The 20776-nt window shown below is 43.9% G+C and overlaps 2 protein-coding genes across 5 annotated transcripts; one reads left to right on the forward strand and one right to left on the reverse strand.

Annotated features, from left to right (window-relative positions):
- The first annotated feature begins 73 nt into the window (after nucleotides 1–73).
- Nucleotides 74–7434, forward strand: LOC146550603 (alpha-1,3-mannosyl-glycoprotein 4-beta-N-acetylglucosaminyltransferase C). 4 transcript variants are annotated; one of them, XM_085260809.1, is made up of 5 exons: nucleotides 74–209; nucleotides 2229–2327; nucleotides 2559–2709; nucleotides 3720–3974; nucleotides 4076–7434. In XM_085260809.1, exons 2-5 carry the CDS (start codon nucleotides 2232–2234, stop codon nucleotides 4969–4971), a joined length of 1398 nt encoding a protein of 465 aa, XP_085116935.1. In that variant the 5' UTR covers nucleotides 74–209; nucleotides 2229–2231; the 3' UTR covers nucleotides 4972–7434. The 4 variants fall into 4 exon arrangements, with proteins under 4 accessions (XP_085116935.1, XP_085116937.1, XP_085116934.1 ...); XM_085260811.1 differs by having other exon boundaries at nucleotides 127–490; XM_085260808.1 differs by having other exon boundaries at nucleotides 129–321.
- On the reverse strand, nucleotides 7379–20662 carry cfap126 (cilia and flagella associated protein 126). Its single transcript, XM_085260813.1, has 5 exons — nucleotides 20537–20662; nucleotides 20387–20449; nucleotides 20197–20271; nucleotides 19897–20097; nucleotides 7379–7771 (listed from the first exon to the last, which is right to left on the reverse strand). The coding sequence occupies exons 1-5, from the start codon at nucleotides 20561–20563 to the stop codon at nucleotides 7427–7429; spliced, it is 711 nt and encodes a 236-aa protein (XP_085116939.1). The 5' UTR covers nucleotides 20564–20662; the 3' UTR covers nucleotides 7379–7426.
- Between the last annotated feature and the right edge of the window lie 114 nt (nucleotides 20663–20776).

Consider the following 20776-nt stretch of genomic DNA (forward strand, 5'->3'; position numbering starts at 1 on the left):
CCTGGTGTAGTTCTAAAGAATGTGGCCGCCTTTGAACGTAAGCGGTTGGCTGTCGTCCGACCGTGACGCCACACCTGGTTGGCGTACAGCCTCTGCTACTTGGAGTCGCCTGTTGAGCGTCGGGGACTATAGGTGGAAATACACGTGCAGAATGCGGCAGTACTGGTTTATATGCATGGGTTCCAAGGGGCGAGTCATTTTTCATTTCCGTGAGTGCCTTTTCTGACTTTCGGTGCGTTGTACTGTAAGTATTATCACGCTGTGACTGCAACTCGTTCACTAACTGTTATCCATCGAGCTGAGGACAACCGGCGGAGGGAGGTGAGTGGAGATACCGGTCAGGCACAAGTTTATTAGCTTTATAATTTATGTTCCGACTCACAGCAGCTGCTTTTTGTTTTCAGTGACGGGATGGATGGATGCCTGGTTTAGCTCATTTACTGTACCTTCTGCTAACTCTTCATTTGGACTCTTCTCATTTACCGTAGCTGTGGGTTCATACAAGACTTTTCGGTGTGGCTGTGTTTGTGTTATGAGCGACGGTTGGAAATCATTGCTAAACCCTATTGATATGGCTTTTTTAAAGCCTGATCGCGCAGAGACGGTAGCAAGAAAAAAATCTTCCGGATTTCTTAACTTGAAATATCTTCTACGGAAGTCACTTGTTTGTAGACACTATCTGAAAACGTTCCATAGGACTGGCTAGTTTTCTTGCGGTACCTTCAAATTATTAGTGCTGTTTAAGGTAAAACACACGGACAGCTCTCTATACTCTGTCATTTTTGGGTAACTGCGGTTTCGTCGTTCTGTTCGGGAAGCGTTTGTTTCAGCGAGCGTTACATTGCAAAAATCAAAGAGGAGACCGCGTACTAATTATAGATGAGGTGGCCTCGGCTATAATTGGTATCTTCTATGAAGTGACCCTGTACTCGTTGACAAAACAAAGGCATTTTAAAAATCTAAGTAAAGCTTGTCCTCTAGCCTGGCTCTAAGGATTAGTCTGACATGAGACTACGCAACGCTTTTCATATCTCCTTACTTGTCCTTACTTCTCAGTGCGTTTAAAAAAACAAAAGAGTAGGGCAGCCTGGCTATAAACCTCATTCTTATCATCTACAGTGTTTGTTTACTGCTTCCCTGTAACCTCTCTGCCCTTTCCTCTGTTTAGAACTCGGAAACAATGTAACCAAACAAGAAGAAAAAAAGATTACAGTAACAGTCGACACTGGCAGAAACTCCGTCTGAGGGAGACTGCTATGTAATGGCTGTAGGAAATATTCAGACAAGGGAAAAATTAAAGGGGGGGAAGCTGAATAAATAATAAACAGTTGCTGCAGATGGTTTCGCTTGAGTAGATTTGGGTAGTTAGGATACAGTGCCATAAAGGCTGAGCCTGCCACATGAGTTTGTCTCAAACTTTAACAGATTGCTCAGCGGGCTTGTTTTGAAATCAGTTTTTTGCATTTAAATACATCAGTACAAATAAATTGTCTGTAGCTAAAACAATTAGTTATAGTCACACTTAGTTATAGTCACACTGAGTGGGTTGACTGAAAGGGCTTTATGCTGTGGCCTTCAGTCACCGGATCTCAACCCAAATGGGATTTCTTACAGTGTTTAACATCACCAAAATGCCAAATCAACACTTATCTGCTGGAGGAGTGGTGTTCATCCTTTTGTGCCACATTCTAGTACTAAATACCTGTAGCCAAACTGAACTGTGTTTTTACTGTGATCAAGTAGAACTAGACCACTGACAATTAATATCTTAAAAAACATTAACATTAGAAAGAAAATTTATCAGGGTCAGTCAGCACTCTGTGTCATCACTGTTTCACATAGCCCCACAGAAAGCTCACTCATTGAACTTTCACCAAGTTCCAGCACTGGTAAAAGATGAGATAAAATGAGAAATGTACTGAATGGGACAATTTTGTTTCTTGTCCTGAACTGTAAGTGGTTCTCAATGTGCATCTCTATAGAATATGTTAAAGGGCTTTTGCAACTTGCGACACAGGGTTATTTACACCAGAGCAACAGTGTTCAGTAAACTGTATCTGATGCATACAAAGTGTATATATGAGACTCTAAGTTACAACAACACACTCAGTTCCGTGTAACCTGTGTCCAAGCCTTCTGAATCATTAACTATTGGCCGAATTATTTACAGTTGTACTGCGTCACACACCAGCATAATGGATGGAATATCACGTATGTGTTTGTGATAGGAAATGCGGATTCATTCGAAGAAGAAGAATATTGTTGTGGCAGTGCTGCTTGTCATTGGGGGATTATACTTCATTAACCATTCGGACTTCCTTCTGGCTGTAAGAACACACCTACACATAGAATATTTGAGTTATTTTTCAAACTGTGCACCTTACTTACTTGGAGGTAGACTTGTATAAGTCACCATCCCTGTAACTGCACTTGCTCTCATCTTGCTTTGCAAAGTAACAAAGATAGTGCATTGTCTCACTCATCAACGTGTATATTCTAATCAGACAATAATCATGTTTTTGTCTTTTGGGTTTGTTTTTGTTGTTGTTGTTTTGCAGGTCTTTGCAAGGTCACCTGAAATAGTTCTTAATGAGTTAACATGGCAAGCAGACAGGCCGGTTAGTATGGAGTCCTGGATTGACCAGGCAGATTATCTGAGTTTCAATGTGTCCTATCAGCTGCTTGCTGGAGTGCTACCTACTCAACAGAGTGAGTCTCCACACTTTGTTCTCATTATTATAATAAGGCTGCTGCTGCCTTTTCAAACTGTAAAAAAAAAAAAAAAGAAATTGCAAAAAGTCACGTAGAGAAATAATGACAGCACTTTCCGGTGTTGTTCTCTAACTTATGGAAACTATGGAATGCGTTTTTTCACTGTCACTTGCATATTCCTATTTGTATGAGCAGTTGTGCCTTATTTTGTATTCAAAGGAGCTTGCAAAGTAAAGCGTCTGGACTTCTTTAAGTTGCTTGAAGACGTTTCACCTCTCATCCGAGAAGCTTCTTCAGTTCTAAGGTCAAATGGTGGGGAGTCCCAGATTTAAACCACCTCTGTTCAAAGATCTTTGAATAGAGGCGGTGGTTTACGACACCAACTCTCTGCCATCTATAATCCAGTTTTGAGTTCCCTCCCCAGACGCCTTAATGCCCACTCACATCCTGGGCCATCTGACTTCAGGAATTCGCATGATAAGGTGGGGCCAGGTTTCACAATGAACTCACCCGAAACTCTGGCTGATTGGGACCCACACCCAGTTTCACACCTTGGCTCAGGCGATTAGAGGATCATCAGGGGGTCCTTTTGTCCCTCTGTGGGGGGTTACTCCCACTGGGTTTAAATCTGGGACTCCCCACCATTTGACCCTTAGAACTGAAGAAGCTTCTCGGATGAGAGGTGAAACGTCTTCAAGCAACTTAAAGAAGTCCAGACGCTTTTCTTTGCAAGCTCCTTTGACTACGATGACCTGGATGATTGAGAACCTTCACAGACTTATTTTGTATTATTTTGGTATTTATGTCATGCATTTATTGCTTTTATTTCAATGCTAATTCTCCTTTTTTTGTTTTACTTTTATTTACTCACAGTCTGAAGGTGTTACCATGCTGAATTTCATACCACATTATTTAATAATTGTTATCAGAAATACTTTTTAACCTCAGCTTTAGATTTGAAATGGCATAAAACCCTTCACTTTTTTTCCTTTTTCTTTCGGCTTCAGAGTATTTATCTGTTGGATTATCCTCAGTAAAGAGGAAGAAGGGCAGCTATCTGGTCCCCACATTGAAATCCATCTTCTCCCAGTCGTCTCCTGAGGAGCACTCCTTCATGGTGGTGGTAGTGCTGCTAGCAGATTTCGACGTCAGCTGGAGAGTCGACACTGTGAAGGAGATCAAATCAGCTTTTGCCTCTGAGTTGGAAAAAGGCCACCTTTTGGTCATCCATGTTCCCCAGGACTGGTACCCTCCGATTACAGGTGCAGCTCACATGCGATCACCCCTAGTGTACATATTCATTCACATACAGTTTGAATGTTGTTTTTTTTCCTGTGATACAAATCTGTCTGGTTCTCTGTAGGTCTGAAGAGGAATTTCAACGATGCTCCAGAAAGGGTAACGTTCCGCTCCAAGCAGAACCTGGATTATTCCTTCCTCATCCACTACTGTGCAGGTCTTGGACGGTATTACCTCCAGCTAGAGGATGATGTGTTCTCTGCAAAAAACTTCCTCACAACCATTAAAAAGCGAGTTGAGGAGCAAGAAGGAAAGAAGTTCACCTGGGCAACGTTGGAATTCTCTGCCCTCGGCTATATTGGTAAACTCTACAAATCAGCCCATCTTCCTCTTCTGGCTCGCTTCCTCTTCATCTTTTACCAGGAAATGCCCTGTGACTGGTTGATGACTCACTTCCGAGAGGTGATGACTCAAAAGGAGACCATCCTTTTCAAACCCTCGCTGTTTCAACACATGGGAACTTTCTCCTCATTTCAAGGCACATACAATAAGCTGAAAGACAAGGATTTTGAGGAGGATGTCTATACCAATCCTTCAGCTGAAGTTTACTCTGACATGTCCACCTATCAGAAGCACTTCCCCAAGCTGGCCTGGGATGCTGGCGAAGGATTCTTCTGGGGCCGCACCCCAGAAAAAGGAAATTGCCTGACTGTAGTGTTTACTGAACCTACTGTGGTGACAGGGATATTTGTAGAAACAGGGTCAGGAGGCAAAGACATCCTGGAGTCAGGTGAGGTGGAGATGGGTCACAATGTGGTGGCCACAGACAAAGAGAAGAGTTGTACAGAGTTTGAGTCAGTGGGAACATTTGAGAATGGAAAGTTTAAAATGCAGGAGATGGATAAAAAGTACAGCTCAGCCTCTTCGTGTCTGAAGATAAAGGTCACAGCTACTCAGAAGGACTGGTTGATCATTACGAAAATCAGAATCACCACAAAGCTGACTGTACCTCATCAATAGACATAGATGTTAGTTCTTCCTGGCAGATTAAAAACTATTTTGATCAAAATCTGACAAACTGAACTTGGGACTTGTGTGCCTTGTTAAAATGTTTTATTTATCAAACATCAACTAAGTGCTCTAAGCAAATTGTCACTTTGAAGCAAGTTTGACCAAACTTTGTGATGACATGTTGTCTCTTCACAGAATCAAAGAGCTATAAGCAGACAACCAACTCCATGTGTTGTATGTATGTATGTATTGTTAATGCATTTGGGTAATTGCATTGTGTGTGTGAAACTGTACTCATCATTAACTCATTGTTTTAAAATGAAGACGAGAGAAAACCCATGTGCTTATTATGAAACCTATTGACTGTAGGTTGAAACCTACGGTCAATATGTAGTCAATGCTTGTGATGGCTAGCTGACATATTACTTGTTTGTCTCCCCTCACCAGTATCAGGCCTGCTATGGCCTTTCGCACCAGCAGCCTGATTCAAACCTCAGGCCAGATCTATAAATAGTGTACATCTGTCACATGTTACAACAACTACACAGAGGGGATAAAAGACGCCGGGTCCCATTTGCAGTCTGATCTTTCTGTCTTTCCTTTTTTTTTTTTTTTTTAAATAGGAATTTTTGCTTTCTTAAATACCTCAGCTCCTTTTTCCAATAAGTACATATGTTTTTATTTAATTCTGCGGGGTGCACTATAAAGGGTAATGGGTTAACAAGGTAGGTTGAGTTTTCAATATCACAAAAGCAGTACACTGGGTTCTTTCTGTTGGCTCACAGGATTGAAAGTCTGGGTTCAAATATGCCAACTGAAAGTTTTATTTGGAGTTTATATGTTCTCCTTGTGTCTGTGTAGGTTCTCTTTGGGCACCGTAGCTTCTTCCTACAGTCCAAAGACATGCACGTTAGGTTAACTTTTGGTTGTAAATTTTCTGCAGGTGTGAATGTGAGCATGAGTCATCGACCATTTTTCTGTTGGTCTTGTGATGGACTGGTAACCAGCTCAGGTGACTCTTGGCTTCAGGCTCCCATGCCCAAATCTAAATCTGATAAACAGTTAAGAGGATGAATGGATCCCTTGACTAGATTAAATTTATATTGCACATCTAACTTGCTTCAGACCAGTTTACACTCTTATCAGCCCAGTTTAATGCAAAAAAGCATGCCAAAGTATCCTTGGGTAAGATACTGAATCCTGATGTATTCATTTGATTGTGAGTGGGTGTGAATGTTACATAGAAAGCGGTTGAACACTGATGTATAAATGGGCGAATGAGACATCTTGTATAAAGTGCTCGAGTAGATAAATGCTACATAAGAACTAGTCCATTTACCTTTCCTGCATGCAGAGTTAGCCACTGTGGCAACCTGTTGTGAATAACAGAGCAGACAAAAGTAGCTATTTCTCTCTGAGAGAAAGTGTCCATCCATTAGCCACCTGTTGAACAGCATGTTTTTAACACAGCCCAACAAAGATATGCACTGAAGACACAAAGGTATGTCTTTCCACTGAAACTTGCATTCATTCAGCTAATTAGACAAATCTGTTCCACTTTTAGAATATATAACAGATAATAATCAGTGAGATTAATTTCACTTTAATTTGGCTAAAAACTAAATTTCTGCATCTACTTCTTTTTGTAGGGCAGTAATTAAAGTTTATAGTGTAAAAAGTAGATTAAAAATATTCTGTGAGAATGCCCCTCTTGCCTTTTTTTTTTTTTTTTTTTTTTTTTTTTTGGCACTGCCAATTTTCATTTCATGGTCACATGCCCTGCTTCTGGATTGAATTATGAAGTATCCAATCAACCCATTTCATGTAATAAATGAACACATACCCCGTCTTCTGGGAGCACCCACAGATTCCAAATTAATACAGTCTGGATTAACAAAGATGGAGGATAAACACCACAGTATTTGCCAAAAACTCTGACTTCATCCGTTCATGGTTTGATATAGTAGGAGACAAAAATGGGCTGCTTACAATTTCCCAATGATTAGCTTTATAAAACAGAACCCAGTGTATACAAGGTTTACAAATGTGACAGACTAAAACTGCAAAATGCTGCTGAACCTACCACTAACCAACAGCGTGTGTGAGAGAACAATGTATTTTATTCTTCTCCATCATTCAGTAATGCTGGAACTCATTACACTGGTCAGCTGACGGAATAATAAGAGATTCTTGATTGGAGTGTCAACTTGACAAAAAAAAAAAATCAGATTAGAGGTAAAAGGCACAGGAGAAGTGAAGGGCTGATATAGTGGGCAGTTTGAGTGCAATCAGTAACATTTCAGGCAACACCAATAACATTTCCTTGTATTACCATTTTTTTCCTTTCCATAATTCACATGCTGAAAATGGATTCATTACAACTGGTCAACATTACTATTGTTCAGGTGTATTTATTTTTATAGGTTTCTGTCATTTTCTGATGCACTGAGAAATAAAGGACTGTTCACAGGTCTTGCTGTATCTTTCTCTGTCTCTGCTCGATGGATGCTTGTGATGGCTGGCTGACTGCTTTTGCTGACATATTTCTTGTTTGTCTCCCCTCACCAGTATCAGGCCTGATATGGTTTTTCTCCACAGCAGCCTGATTCAAAGCTGAATTCTTTTCAGCTGCAGAGCAATGGCTAGGCAGCCTGTCATTTCCTGTAGCTTGTTCTGTTGCTGCCTGTGAGCCTGCCCGGTTCTGGTTGGTAGTTCTGTCACTCCCAGTAGTGGACCAATTCTGAGAAGCTGGTCGGGCTTCAGCTGCAGCAGACTGGGTGGCATCATCCTGCAGTACTTTCAAACTGGTCTGAAAAGGATTGAAACAGAAGCTGAAACATTTAAATTCACTATACCTTTTAATGGTACTGCTGTTAAATGAAAACAAAGTGCTTTAAAAATTCTGCATTCTTTATAATGTCAGGGCCCTGTTCCAGGAAGCAGATTCAAACTCTGAGTTTAAAAACAAATTGATCAACTCTGAGTTTCTTGTTCAACCTGATTTAAACACATGCGTTAGTTGAAAAAGATCAATGTGACCAATTACCACATAGTTTGTAACGTACAGTAAATGTTCGCAGTGTAAGAAAACTAACTGACAGCATTACTGTCTACAGAATTACAGAGATGGAGTCTATAGATTTGATTCTGAGCTGATAATAAATCTGTGACGTAATCACTGTCGCTGAGAGCTGAATAACTGTGAAAGCAGTAATGTTAAGTACAAAAATAATTAAGCAAACCAATGTTTCATGAAAATTGTAGAATTCGGCAAATGAATTCTCACATCTTTGCAACTTTATTAATGAAGAACTGAATTATCATGTTAGTCACCTGGTTAAAATGCAGCAGAAGGTGAGGACTCAGAGAGAAAATCAAGTTTTCTGAGTTTGTTAAAGAAAACCTGTCATCGAACAGATTAAGTTCAAAGATTGGTAGCACTATAATCTTAAGCACAGCAACTCCACTCACAGTGAGCACCTATGCAAGGCCTAATCTCTCTAAGGTAAGAGCTCAGCTCAGGGATTGCGCATTGCCTGACCAATATTGCACCCAGTAGGCATAAAAGCAAACCCAAAATAAAAAAATCAGTTTTAAAATGTGACCGTACTCTAAAACCAACTTGGGAGGAAAATGCAAAAAAAAGGAGGAGGAAAAAACTGACAAATTCACATGTGCAGCCTGTCCTGTAGCAGGCAATACAATATATATTACATTGCACTGCATAAATATCCTTTTTTTTAACGTCAAATATATTAAATTAACATACCTCCAGCTAACTACTATGTTTGCTGCACAACTTGCTTGTGGTCTTATAAAATCACTACTAAAAACATGAAATACAGGGTGGGCCATTTATATGGATACACCGTACACTGCAAGAAACAAATAAGCTAAAGGAATTCCGTTTATAACTGTTTGCTTTTCTTTAAGAACTAGTCCTGGTAGACAACTTGTGCTTTTTAATTCTTCTTCTTTTTATTCCCTCTCAGTACTAATATTGATTTAGAAGTTTTCATAGACTTGGCTTAAACACACTAGCAGGGCTGAAGTCATCCACAGAACTGCCTTCATTCTTGGCACAGTGTTCCTACTGTAACTGTTATAGCGCAGCTGTAGTCACCAGATAATGTTAAATGCCAAAAACTGTGTGTCACACACAGAAAACTGTCATAAAGTAAGCACATCTAATCAGTAACCCCCAATATAAAGGAATACTTTTTAACATTTTTACATTCTTAACTTGCTGACATTTGCTAATGTCAGTGACCATGAGCCACGGACGGAAGTGTGACTGTAGCATTAAAAGTCTTTACTACCACTTACTATGTGCACAAGAGTAGGAAGGGGGGGGGGGCTAGTCTTAGCTGAACTAAGGTCTGGGCACATGCTCTTTTGACTGATGTTGGATATACTAGTTTAATCAAATTCATCTTGGAGCCAGACCGATATCCACCTATTACAAATATATTTCATACTTAATAAGTCCCAATAGGTTGCAAGCAATTAGTCAGCTTTAGTTACTGATGTGCATATCAAATATATAAGGCTGGCCCTTCATTTGCACAATAACTCCAAAGTTAGAAACATCCTGTTTCAAAGAGATGCTGAAAAGATTCATGAAGTTATTACTTCCAGGCTTGACAACTCAAAGTAATTCAGCAGACTGCCATAAAGGCTCCCTGAACAAAAAGCTCCCAGTTGATTCAGAAAGCTGCAGCAACAGTTCTGACAGGGACTGGGATTAAGTAGGATTTCAGGAATGTAAAGTAATTTTACCCTTCCAAAACATAACTTTTATTCAGTGCCCTACTGGCTTTGAACCAATTCTCATACTTCAGGATCCAGAGAGCAGAAAGAGGCCCAAAGGATTTTATTCAGAACTGTGGAAGCGGAATCAGTCTCATTGCTGTCAGGGTATGATGAGGTGGAGGAAGGCCAGATATCAGAGCAAGAAGTTGAAAGCTAAGAGGAAGACATATCATCTTTTGAAGAGCCTGAGCAGGGACAGTGTGACAGATGTACCATCTGTAATATTAAGAACTGTTTAATGTAGGACTCTGAAGCTTTTAGCCATTATTATATCTAGAAGGGGGAATAAGAACCCTTTCAGTGTCAAAGGTTTGTGGAAACCAAGTGTGATGTGCAGACACTTGGAGACAAGATCATCTTAAATAAAAGCGGGTGGTTTATTAGATTGAACTTCCAAGAACAAAAACTGAGCATGAAAATACAAAAGAAACTAAAAACCTTGGATTACACAACCTAAACTGGGAAAATACTCAGAGGTACAAGGGGCTAGATAACACTGAGGGAAACTGAACAGATAAACAAAGGGAGACTGACACAACACATACACAATATATACACAGGAGGATGAGTAGGGGAGGGCTGGGAAAAACAACAGGGACAAATTAGACAGAGGAAGCAAAACGGAACATTTAGCACGCAAGACAAGGGACTATCAAAATAAAACAGGAAAGATAAGCACACAGGATTAAGACACACAAGCCTGACAAAAGCATCAGAAACATGATAGCCTTAACATGGAAGGTACTAAAGGATGAAACCCAGAGATGAGACAAAGGGAAGAGTAAGTTCACAATTAAGCCTAAAGTTATTTATGACTAAACTGGAGACCTCAAAGCCCACTTCTCCAAATCAAAACAATAATGAATGAAATTATTCATTCATTATTGTCAACCCCAAACCATGATATTCAGTTGAATTCTCATGAAACATTCTGGAGCAAAACATTCTTCAGCATATCTGTGGTTACTGAATGGCTCAGATAACCTAGGATCAGAATTTAGTCTTTTCAAGTTATAATAGTTATTATTTAATAGTTAGAAGTTATATTGTCTTGTAACTGATAAACAGGAAAATAATAAAGCCCTGTGGAAAGTCAGGGCTTTATTCTGCTCTTAAAGCCACTTAAACATAATGCAACAAGGCTGCCATGGAAAAATGATTCCCTTCACAGGCTAGTGTCCTGCATGGAAACTGAGAAACCAAATCCCACAATTTCAAAGCCCCAGCTTACACAATACTTCTTATCCATAATAGCTTTGCCTGTTGTCATTTTTCCCTTTCGCGGGTTCCCCAAAAGCTGGTATATGTCCTCTGTGTTAGCTTTCACCTTCTTGCTCTATTGTCTGGCATGCCTCCACCTCATCTGCTGTAGGGCTGCAAGGATTCGTCGCCATAATCGCTGTCGTCGAATATATAAAATTTGTTGACACAGAATTTTATTGTTAGAATAGAATAGAATAGAATTCAACTTTATTGTCATTGCACATGCACAGGCACAGGGCAACGACATGCAGTTTGCATCCATCCAGAAGTGCTTTAGCCGTGATATAGATATATTACTATATATATTAGCAATAATATAGATATGTAAGTATATTACAGAAATGGGTCTATTATGGTATGTTATAATGTACACGGTATGAAGTATGTTATGAATATTCTATAACTATAAGTATGTAGTGAGTACAAGCTATGTACAGGCTATGAACAGGATATAAATATAAAAAACTATACAGAAATCTGAGATCTACTGCTATACAAAAATGTGAACTATGCAAGTTATAAACAGTTGTAGGATTAAAAATTATCGTATGTACAGAATGATTATTTACACAGAGCTATACAGTAGTGCAGTTAAGATAAGTGAGGTATGTGGATAATTTCTACAGAGGCTATATAAAGTGCTAGTGGTTGTGAGTGGTGGTTCAGTCCATGTTATTATTGTGTGTTTGAGGGTACAGTTGTCCATTGTGTGTGTGTGTAGGTGGTTGTGGGTGTGTGTATGTTCAGTCCATGAGTTTAACGTGGGTCAGATGTCAGGAGGCAGAGTTCAGGAGTCTGACAGCTGTGGGGAAGAAGCTGTTCCGGTACCTGGTGGTCTTAGTCCGGAGGCTCCTGTAGCGCCTCCCAGAGGGCAGGAGGGTGAAGAGTCCATGTGATGGGTGACTGGGGTCTTTGATGATTTTCCCAGCCCTTTTCAGACACCGCTTCCTGTAGATGTTCTTTATGGTCGGAAGTGGTGCTCCGGCGATGCGCTGGGCAGTTTTCACGACCCTCTGCAACGCCTTCCGGTCCGAGGCAGAGCAGTTCCCGTACCAGACTGTTATACAGTTGGTCAGGATGCTCTCGATGGTGCAGCGATAGAAGTTCACCAGGATGTCTGAGGACAGGTAGTTCTTCCTCAGAGTCCTCAAGAAGAAGAGGCGCTGCTGAGCCTTCTTGACCAGCTTGGAGCTTGGTGTCATCTGCAAACTTAATGATGGTGTTGGAACCATCAGCAGGTCTGCAGTCGTGGGTGAAGAGGGAGTAGAGGAAAGGGCTCATCACACAGCCTTGTGGTACACCGGTGTTCATTGTGATTGATGATGAGCAGCGGTTATCCAGCCGGACATGTTGGGGGCGGTTGGTCAGGAAGTCCAGTAACCATTTGCAGATGAGGGAACTAATGCCCAGGTCTGTCAGTTTCCTGATGAATTGTGAGGGGTGGATTGTATTGAATGCTGAACTTAAGTCTATAAACAGCATTCTGGCTGTTCTGTGTTGTTGTTGTCCAGGTGTGAGAGGACAGAGTGCAGTGTGATGGAGACTGCATCCTCTGTGCTCCTGTTCTGGCGGTATGCGAATTGGTGGGGGTCCAGGGTGGGGGGGAGACAGGATTTGAAGTGTGCTAGCTCTAAGCACTTAGCGATGATGGGGGTGAGTGCTACTGGGCGGTAGTCATTGAGGCAAGATGGGTTGGAGTTTTTGGGTATCGTGACGATGGAGGTGGATTTGAAGCAGGCCGGTACCACAGCGTGGGCCAAGGACAGATTGAATATGTCTGTGAGCACTCCTGCAAGCTCCCCAGAACACGCTCTGAGAACACGCCCGGGGATGCCATCAGGACCTGCAGCCTTGTGGACATTGATCCTGCTCAGCACCGCTCCTACATTGGTGGGGGAGAGAGTCAAAGGTTGGTGGTCTGGCATCATGTCTGTTTTGGTTGTGGTTGTGGGGTTCCCTCGCTCAAAACGAGCATAAAAGTTGTTGAGCTCATTGAGGAAGGAGACATCAGAGGATGCGGGGAGGGTTTGGTGGTCCTGTAGTCTGTAATGGTCTGGAGTCCTTGCCACATGCGTCAGGGGTTGGAGTTGGAGAAGTGTTCTTCTACCTTCTTTTTGTAATGGTGTTTGGCTTTTTTGATGCCCTTCTTTAGATTAGCCCTGGCTGTACTGTAGGCGTGTGCATCTCCTGACCTAAAGGCAGTGTTGTGGGCCTTCAGGAGGAGACGAACATCCCGGTTCATCCAAGGCTTCTGGTTGGGCTAAAAAACACTAAAGCCATTTGAGAAGCTCATGCACCTTTCAAATGGCTGAAGTCATGATAGAGAGCATCTTTAGCATAGTTATCAACAGCTGGGAACATCATCTCAAAGATAAGAGCAAGCCTCACTCCAGAGCATGTTCACTACAATCGGAAATTAATGAACTGAATCATCTCTAAACTCGAAAATAAAATCTTTTTAAATTAATTTGAAACTTTATGCTGTCACGGTCCTGGGCCATGTTGGCCCAGTATTCTTAGTTCTCATGTATCTTTGTATTCAGTTCCCTGTTTAGGCTCTGTTTCCTGAGTTGCCCTGTTGTGTTGTTTCCTGAGTGCTTTCCCTTTATGACTCTCACCCCCTGTGTGCCCCTCTGTGTATTCATGAGCCCTTGTCCCCTTTCGTGTTTATTCCGTGTCTCCCCTGCCCGTTATGTTGGTGTTCTACTCGTGCTCTCTCTCCTCCTGTCTGAACCTCTGTACTTCCTGTTTCGCCTCGCCCGTCTCCCCGCCAGTGTTGTGTTCACTCCTGCCATGTCTCGTGATTATTATCAGTGTCACCTGTGTTCCCCATGTGCTCCCACTCCGCTCGTTAACCCTTGGTGTATTTATGTCTGCGTCTCCCTCAGTGCTGTGTCGCGTTCTCCCTCATGTTGTGTGGATCTTCCTGTGTCTACCTGCGAGTGTTAGTTTACTTTTCCCAGTTTAGTTTTGTATTTCCTGTGTTCTGCCGTGCCAGCATTAAAGCTGTGTTTCTCGAGTTCATCCCCGTGTCTGTGAGTTTTGCATTTGGGTCCTCCTCCTGCTTGCCACACAGCGATCCATGACAGAAGAACGCGACCAGTAATGGACCCAGCAAACTCCGTTCGGAACCGGCAGCGTGCAAACTCCGCCTTCCCTAGCGAGAGGAGAAGGCAGGAGGCTCGGCACGCCCGGGAGCACGAGTCTGCCTTTCATGGGACTCGATGGGCGCTAGGTGGGCCGCGCAGCGTCCAAATGGCAAAGGCTGCTGCTTTTTCCCCACACCGCCCCACGGTAAGAAGAGTTGGAGGAGTCAGCCTATCGCCTGCCACAACTCCTCCGGCCTTTTCGACTTCTGGTTCGCCTCTCCGGTCACCGCCCACGTCCCGCGCAAAGAAGAGGGTTACTCGGCGGTCGGGGAGTGGTTTTGAGCCGTCGACAAACGACCTTACTCCGCTGCAGGCTTTTGCGCTCTACCTGGGACTTCCGCGCTCAGAGCTGCACAAGCTCCCTGTTTCTCCGGCGCAGCCCGGTTCGTCATCGGCTCAGCCAGCCGACATCACCGAAGTGCCTGCACCCACTGCCTCGGTAACTCATGGCACAGTTCCCGGGGAAACACGACGCTCACGCCGTCGCCACGCTAAAGCTACTCCTCATACTGTTTCTACGTTCGCCTCCGCTTCTATTACGCACGAGACTGACTTCATCACCCCTCTAGAGACTGCTGTTCATGCTAAATTAAAGAATCCTGGCACTGTAAGCCCCGTGCGCGTCATCCCTGAGGCCATTAACTCCGTGTCTGGGAAGTCTGGGTCTGTTAATTCTGGTCCTGCAGTGCCTACCCTCACGCCCGTGTTTGAGAGCGACTATGTTTCCTGTGCTCCTCCCAGGTCAGCAGCAATTAACTCACAGACAGATTATTTCACCGTAGAGAAGCAAAAGACCGTTTTTGAGCCGCATACTTGTGAACAGCACTGTGAAGTTAACAGTGTCTCCACTCCTGGACTATGCTGCTCCCCAACCTGTACATTTAGAAACGGTCTGTGTGAATGCTCCTGTGTCCATAATGGATCCCTTTGTGCCCGGTATTACAGACTCTGACTCTGCTAAACCTGGATCTTCCTGTGCAATGACTGTTTTAGGGACTGCTACACCTAACATGGACAGCTTAAGGCCTACAGAGTCGCTGGGAGTGGCCCGCCATGAATCTCTGTTCGCTAACACTGTTTCTAGTTCCACTAACTCCGTTTTCCCTGTGTCTGTTTCTGCTCCTGAGCTCAGCTCTCCCGCTTCAGTTTCTGTAACCAAGGCAGCGTGGGCCCAGCCTCCCCTAGCTCCCGTATCAGTTCTTCGGGAGAGGGTAGCTGAGGTCCAGCTGGTCCCTGCTTCTGTTCCCAGACTGGCAGAGGCTCCTATCATCCCGGCACCTGTACCTGCTCCTCGGGTGGGGTTGATGGACACCCAGACTTTGCCTGCTCCTGTTCCGGTTCCCCGGGTGAGGTCAGCTGCGACCCTGCCGCCTCCTGCACCCGTCTCAGTTCCTCGGGTGGGAGCGACAGAGGTCCAGCTTGCTCCTGCACCTACACCGGCCCCCAGGGTAAAGGCAGCCAGAGCCCAGCTCGTCCCTGCACCCGTATCTGTTTCTCGGGTGGGGATGGCTGGTGTTCGGCCAGGCCTAGCACCTGTTCCTGTTCCCAGAAGGAGAGCAACCCAGAGTCAGACACCTGTTCAACCACAAGCGCAACTACCACTTCAACTAGCATTACTATCCATAACACAGTCTGTAGCTCAGTTGTTAACACAGATTCTTGTTTTGTCACCAGTCCAGACTTTAGCACAGTTAGCAGCGCCGTCTCCTGTTCAGTCATCGGTTCTACTACCTGCTGTCCCGCCATCACTGCAACGTGCACCCCTGTCTTTAGCGCAGTCAGTAGCTCAGGTCATAGCACAGGTTCCTGTTTTGTTACCAGCTCAGTCTCTAGCGCAGCCATTAGCTCCTCAGTCTGCTCAGTCATCCGCTCCGTTACCGCTCCAGTCCTTTGCTTCATTGCCTGTTCGTTTGTCAGCTCAGTTATTGACTCTGTCACCAGCTCAGTGCTTAGCCCAGCAACCCGTTCAGTCACTGTCCACCTCAGCTGGAAGCCTTTGTGAGCCTTCTTTGCCAGCTGAGGATTACGCGGTGCTGACACACTTTGAACTGACTGTTTGCCCTGCACAGCCCCAGCCATTGCATCCTAAGCCGACTGCGTGCCCTGTGCCGCCACAGTCAGCGCCCGCGGTGCCAAAGGTCCCCGCACCCGCTGGCTCTGCATCAGTTTCCGCTGGAGGGTCCGAGGGGCCCGTTCAGCTGCCACCTGCGCCCGCCTCGCCCGGCCCCGTCTTCGCCTGGTCCGGCCTCTGCAGCTCTGCCTGGTCCGGCCCCGTCTTCGCCTGGTCCGGCCTCTGCAGCTTCGCCTGGTCCGGCCCTGTCTTTGCCTGGTCCGGCTTCATCAGAATCTGCATCCTCGCCTGGTCCGGCCTCCGCCTCAGCTTCGCCCGGTCCGGCTCTAGCATCTGCTTCAGCCTTGTCTTTGCCTGGTCCAGCTCCAGCTCCAGCATCTGCTCCCGCTTCGCCTGGTCCGGCCCCCGCTTCGCCTGGTCCGGCCCCCGCTTCGCCTGGTCCGGCCCCCGCTTCGCCTGTGGCTGCCACGCCACCGTCTGGTCCTGCCTCGTCCGGTCCTGTGCCCACCGGGCCTCGGCCACCACGCCTGACGCCGGAGTGCCGCCGTTGCCTTCCGCACGGTCGGCCTCCTGAACTGCTCTATCATCTCCTTGGCCGCCGCCTTCTTCTACGCGGCCGGCCTCCGGACCAGCTCTGTCACCTGTGCCACCCGTCTGGTCGGCCCCCCGACCGTGTGACCCGTGAACTTTTGTGCCTGTGGGCCCTGGGTCGGCCTCCTGACATTTATTATGGACTAGTGTCTTGTGCTCCTGTGTTTTCTGTTGGTGGTTTTGTTTCCTGTTCTGGTCCCTCCGTCCTGGTCCCCCGCCTCCCGCCCTGGGTGGGTTGTTTTCTGTTTTTCTTGTTTTTGTTCGCGGGTTGGGGCTGTCGGGTGCCAGCCCTTGCGGGGGGGGGGGGGGGGGGGGGGGGGGTCATGGGCCATGTTGGCCCAGTATTTTTAATTCTCATGTATCTTTGTATTCAGTTCCCTGTTTAGGCTCTGTTTCCTGAGTTGCCCTGTTGTGGTGTTTCCTGAGTGCTTTCCCTTTATGACTCTCACCCCCTGTGTGCCCCTCTGTGTATTCATGAGCCCTCGTCCCCTTTCGTGTTTATTCCGTGTCTCCCCTGCCCGTTATGTTGGTGTTCTACTCGTGCTCTCTCTCCTCCTGTCTGAACCTCTGTACTTCCTGTTTCGCTTCGCCCGTCTCCCCGCCAGTGTTGTGTTCACTCCTGCCATGTCTCGTGATTATTATCAGTGTCACCTGTGTTCCCCATGTGCTCCCACTCCGCTCGTTAACCCTTGGTGTATTTATGTCTGCGTCTCCCTCAGTGCTGTGTCGCGTTCTCCCTCATGTTGTGTGGATCTTCCTGTGTCTACCTGCGAGTGTTAGTTTACTTTTCCCAGTTTAGTTTTGTATTTCCTGTGTTCTGCCGTGCCAGCATTAAAGCTGTGTTTCTCGAGTTCATCCCCGTGTCTGAGTTTTGCATTTGGGTCCTCCTCCTGCTTGCCACACAGCGATCCATGACATATTCGAACTTGTGGACAGAAGCCATTTTAGTTTCCTGTTTGCACATCATTAATTTTGTTTAAATACTACTTGCACTTAAATTTGTATTACTTAATATTTTCATTTATTTCATTTTTATTCTGACGGTCTTATGTTAAAAATAAATCAGATTTTTTTCAAATTCAAATGTTTTCTGGGTCAGGAGATAACAGGGTGAAATTCATGGGTGGGCAGACTTGAGCAGGTGAGGCACTAAAGCCAGAACATGAGGTCTGCCCACAGGAAGCGGACATAAGAGTTGCTGAAATAATAGTTGACTAATCGACTAATAGAAGAAAAATTAGGCAGATTAGTCGACTATCAAAATAATTGTTAGTTGCAGCCCTAATCATCTGACTGCTCTAAGTATGACTCCAGTTCTGAGGAAAACCCTCTCTGCCTCGCTCACCTATCATCATTATTCTGCGATCAAATAAAACCTGATTTCCACTTCAAGGGACAGAAGATAATAAATAAGTAAATGAAAAATGTGAAACAAAATAATGACACAACATGTTTCTTTGAAAAACAGAACCAAAATTATCTAAAAAATAAAAATAAAAATTCCTCATGGGTGTTAGATTGCCTTTGTCCGTCCCAAGTGAGCCCCCAGTCAAGTTTCTAAAAAGGTCCTCTCCACCGGGGTCGGCCCTCCAAAGCACTCTCTGCCTTACAGCCGGTCCCTATGGCTCATCTGTCTTACCAGGCAGACCCTTAGAACTACCCCTTTGTTTTCCGTACTCTTGGGTTCCTTATTGTTTTTCTTTGGTCCTCTACCTCTTCTGTTTTGGTCCAGAGTGACCAGAGAGACCTTTAAATGTCAACAACGCTCTGAGGCAACCTGAAGCCAGCTAATTTCCATCCTCTCACCACATGGAAACAAGACAGTAGCTCCGGTTACTTACAACCTATTTGTATATTCCTCCTCTCCAAGAAGATATTATTTGGAGTGGTATAGTTATGGTCTTTCAAAGATAAGCATGGCCTCCCTTTAGCTTTAAAGACATAATCTGAACAGTGTCTTTTATATACAGAAGATATTAGGAGCATCTAGAAAGTTTTTCTATTTGATGACACACTAAATACATTTTTAAGGATATGATGTAACATCTGAACAAAAATCTGACTCAATCAGATACCCTGTAAAATGTGATTGTTGTGTGTGTGTGTGTGTGTGTGTGTGTGCAAGATCAGAACTGCTTGTTCAACTTCTTACTATCGCTGTGGAAAGATTCAGATACAAGTATCAGAACACGTTTCATGAAGAACAATCAGTTCTAAGCAAGGAAAAGATCATCATGCAGCATTCTATCACAAATAAACTTATATCATTAAAAGCTTATACTGACTAAACAAATACAATTTTCTATTGACATTGTGTGTTTTTGAAGGGATGCCAAATGCTAACATTTTTCTGTAAAGAAAATTTACCTTGCCTATGGGCATAAATAAAGTTACCTTGACCTTGACTTGTGGAAAGTAATATGTACCTACAATTTTCCAACCATAACTATAACAAGTCTTCACTACTCATTTCTTTATATTTTGTTTCCTGGAGCCAGATTTTCTTGCAATTTTTAAAGTGGTCTTGAGAAATAGTGTTCCAGGCTTTCTGAAGATTTTTTAAACTTTTACTTTAGATATTGGTTTCTTTTTCACTCATTTTCCATCCAGTCTTTTTACCTGACTGTTTTCAGAGGAATGTTCTTTTTGTGGTCATTTGTTAAGCTACTGAACAATGAATATATCATGGAATATCATAGAATCCTATGAAAATTGTCTCTTTCACATGAGTGTAGTTGCTGATGAAAGCATTCACAGCAATATGCTTTCTCTGTACTCATCATAGTGAATCAGTAATGTTTGTACCAAAGCATGTAGTTAAAAATAAAGATAGTCTTCGCTGAAACCTGCTCAGGCAGTCTCAAGATTCAGCTCAAACATTACATTTACTTGGAAAGATGAAGCAGTACTCAGCAACTTTTTTTGGGTAAGTCATATGACTGACAAACACACTGTGAAAACAGCACAGAGTTTGTGAAAACATCAGTCTGGATGGAAAAATTCCAGACTCAACACCACACCAGGTTGTTGTGTTTGTGTGGCTCTAACCTGCTCGCCAGTTTCCTTCTGCCTATTTGTGCTTTTGCTGCCTCTGTGTGGCTGAGACATGTCAGCGTTCTTTGGGTACCGTCCCCATGATTTGAGCCTGTTGAGGCCCTCCACAGAGCGGGCGGTAGGGTTGATTCGCTGGCCTGGGATGCGAGCAGGTAGATCCCAGGTGCCTTTAAAGTCAGGCCATGCAAGGCCTCTCTGTAGCAACACACACGCAGTGAGGGAGTGAAGTCATATATTCACAGTGAAAAACGTCACTTCCAGTGAAGAGGGGAAAGAAGAAAGATGTGATCTCACCTTCCCCACTCCTGGGAGCAGGTGTCCTCTATCATCAGCGATGAAGGTGGTACGGCCCACCTGTGCACTAGGTCTCTGCAAATACCCACACATAGAGGGAGATAAAATCTTTGTAAAAATCTATTTTTGCACAAATTTGTTTAAATCTAACACGAAATGGAAATGATCAAGAGTTGAAAACTTCCTATACCTCTTTGAAGTGCTTAGTCTCACACCAGTTCTGCAGCCTGTGCGGTTTAAAGGCGCTGTCATACTGTGAATAGAAGTTTTAAAAACGCATAAACAGAGAAGTAAAATGTGTAATGTTTAGAGTTTTTATTGGCGTTGTTATTTAGATTACCTGGTTTGCCGAATAGCTGGAAGACATTGCTGGATCTGTAAGTTACGGTTTCCTAATCTGTTAAATTGTTGACTCGTTGCTTAGCAATATAGACAAACAGACTTCTCCCTACAACAGCTTATTTGAAAAGAGTTACAAACTATGGCCTGAAAAAACCCCTCATATGAATCAGTTTGTACAGTTTATTTATTTTTTGTTTGTGTTTTTTTGTTGTTGTTCATACATGTTTTATCAGTACTA

The sequence above is a fragment of the Mchenga conophoros genome, linkage group LG20 (genome assembly GCF_057382185.1).
Source record: "Mchenga conophoros isolate Kocher_MC1m ecotype Shallow Benthic linkage group LG20, M_conophoros_male_GT1.1, whole genome shotgun sequence".
Classification (NCBI taxonomy): Eukaryota; Metazoa; Chordata; class Actinopteri; order Cichliformes; family Cichlidae; genus Mchenga; species Mchenga conophoros.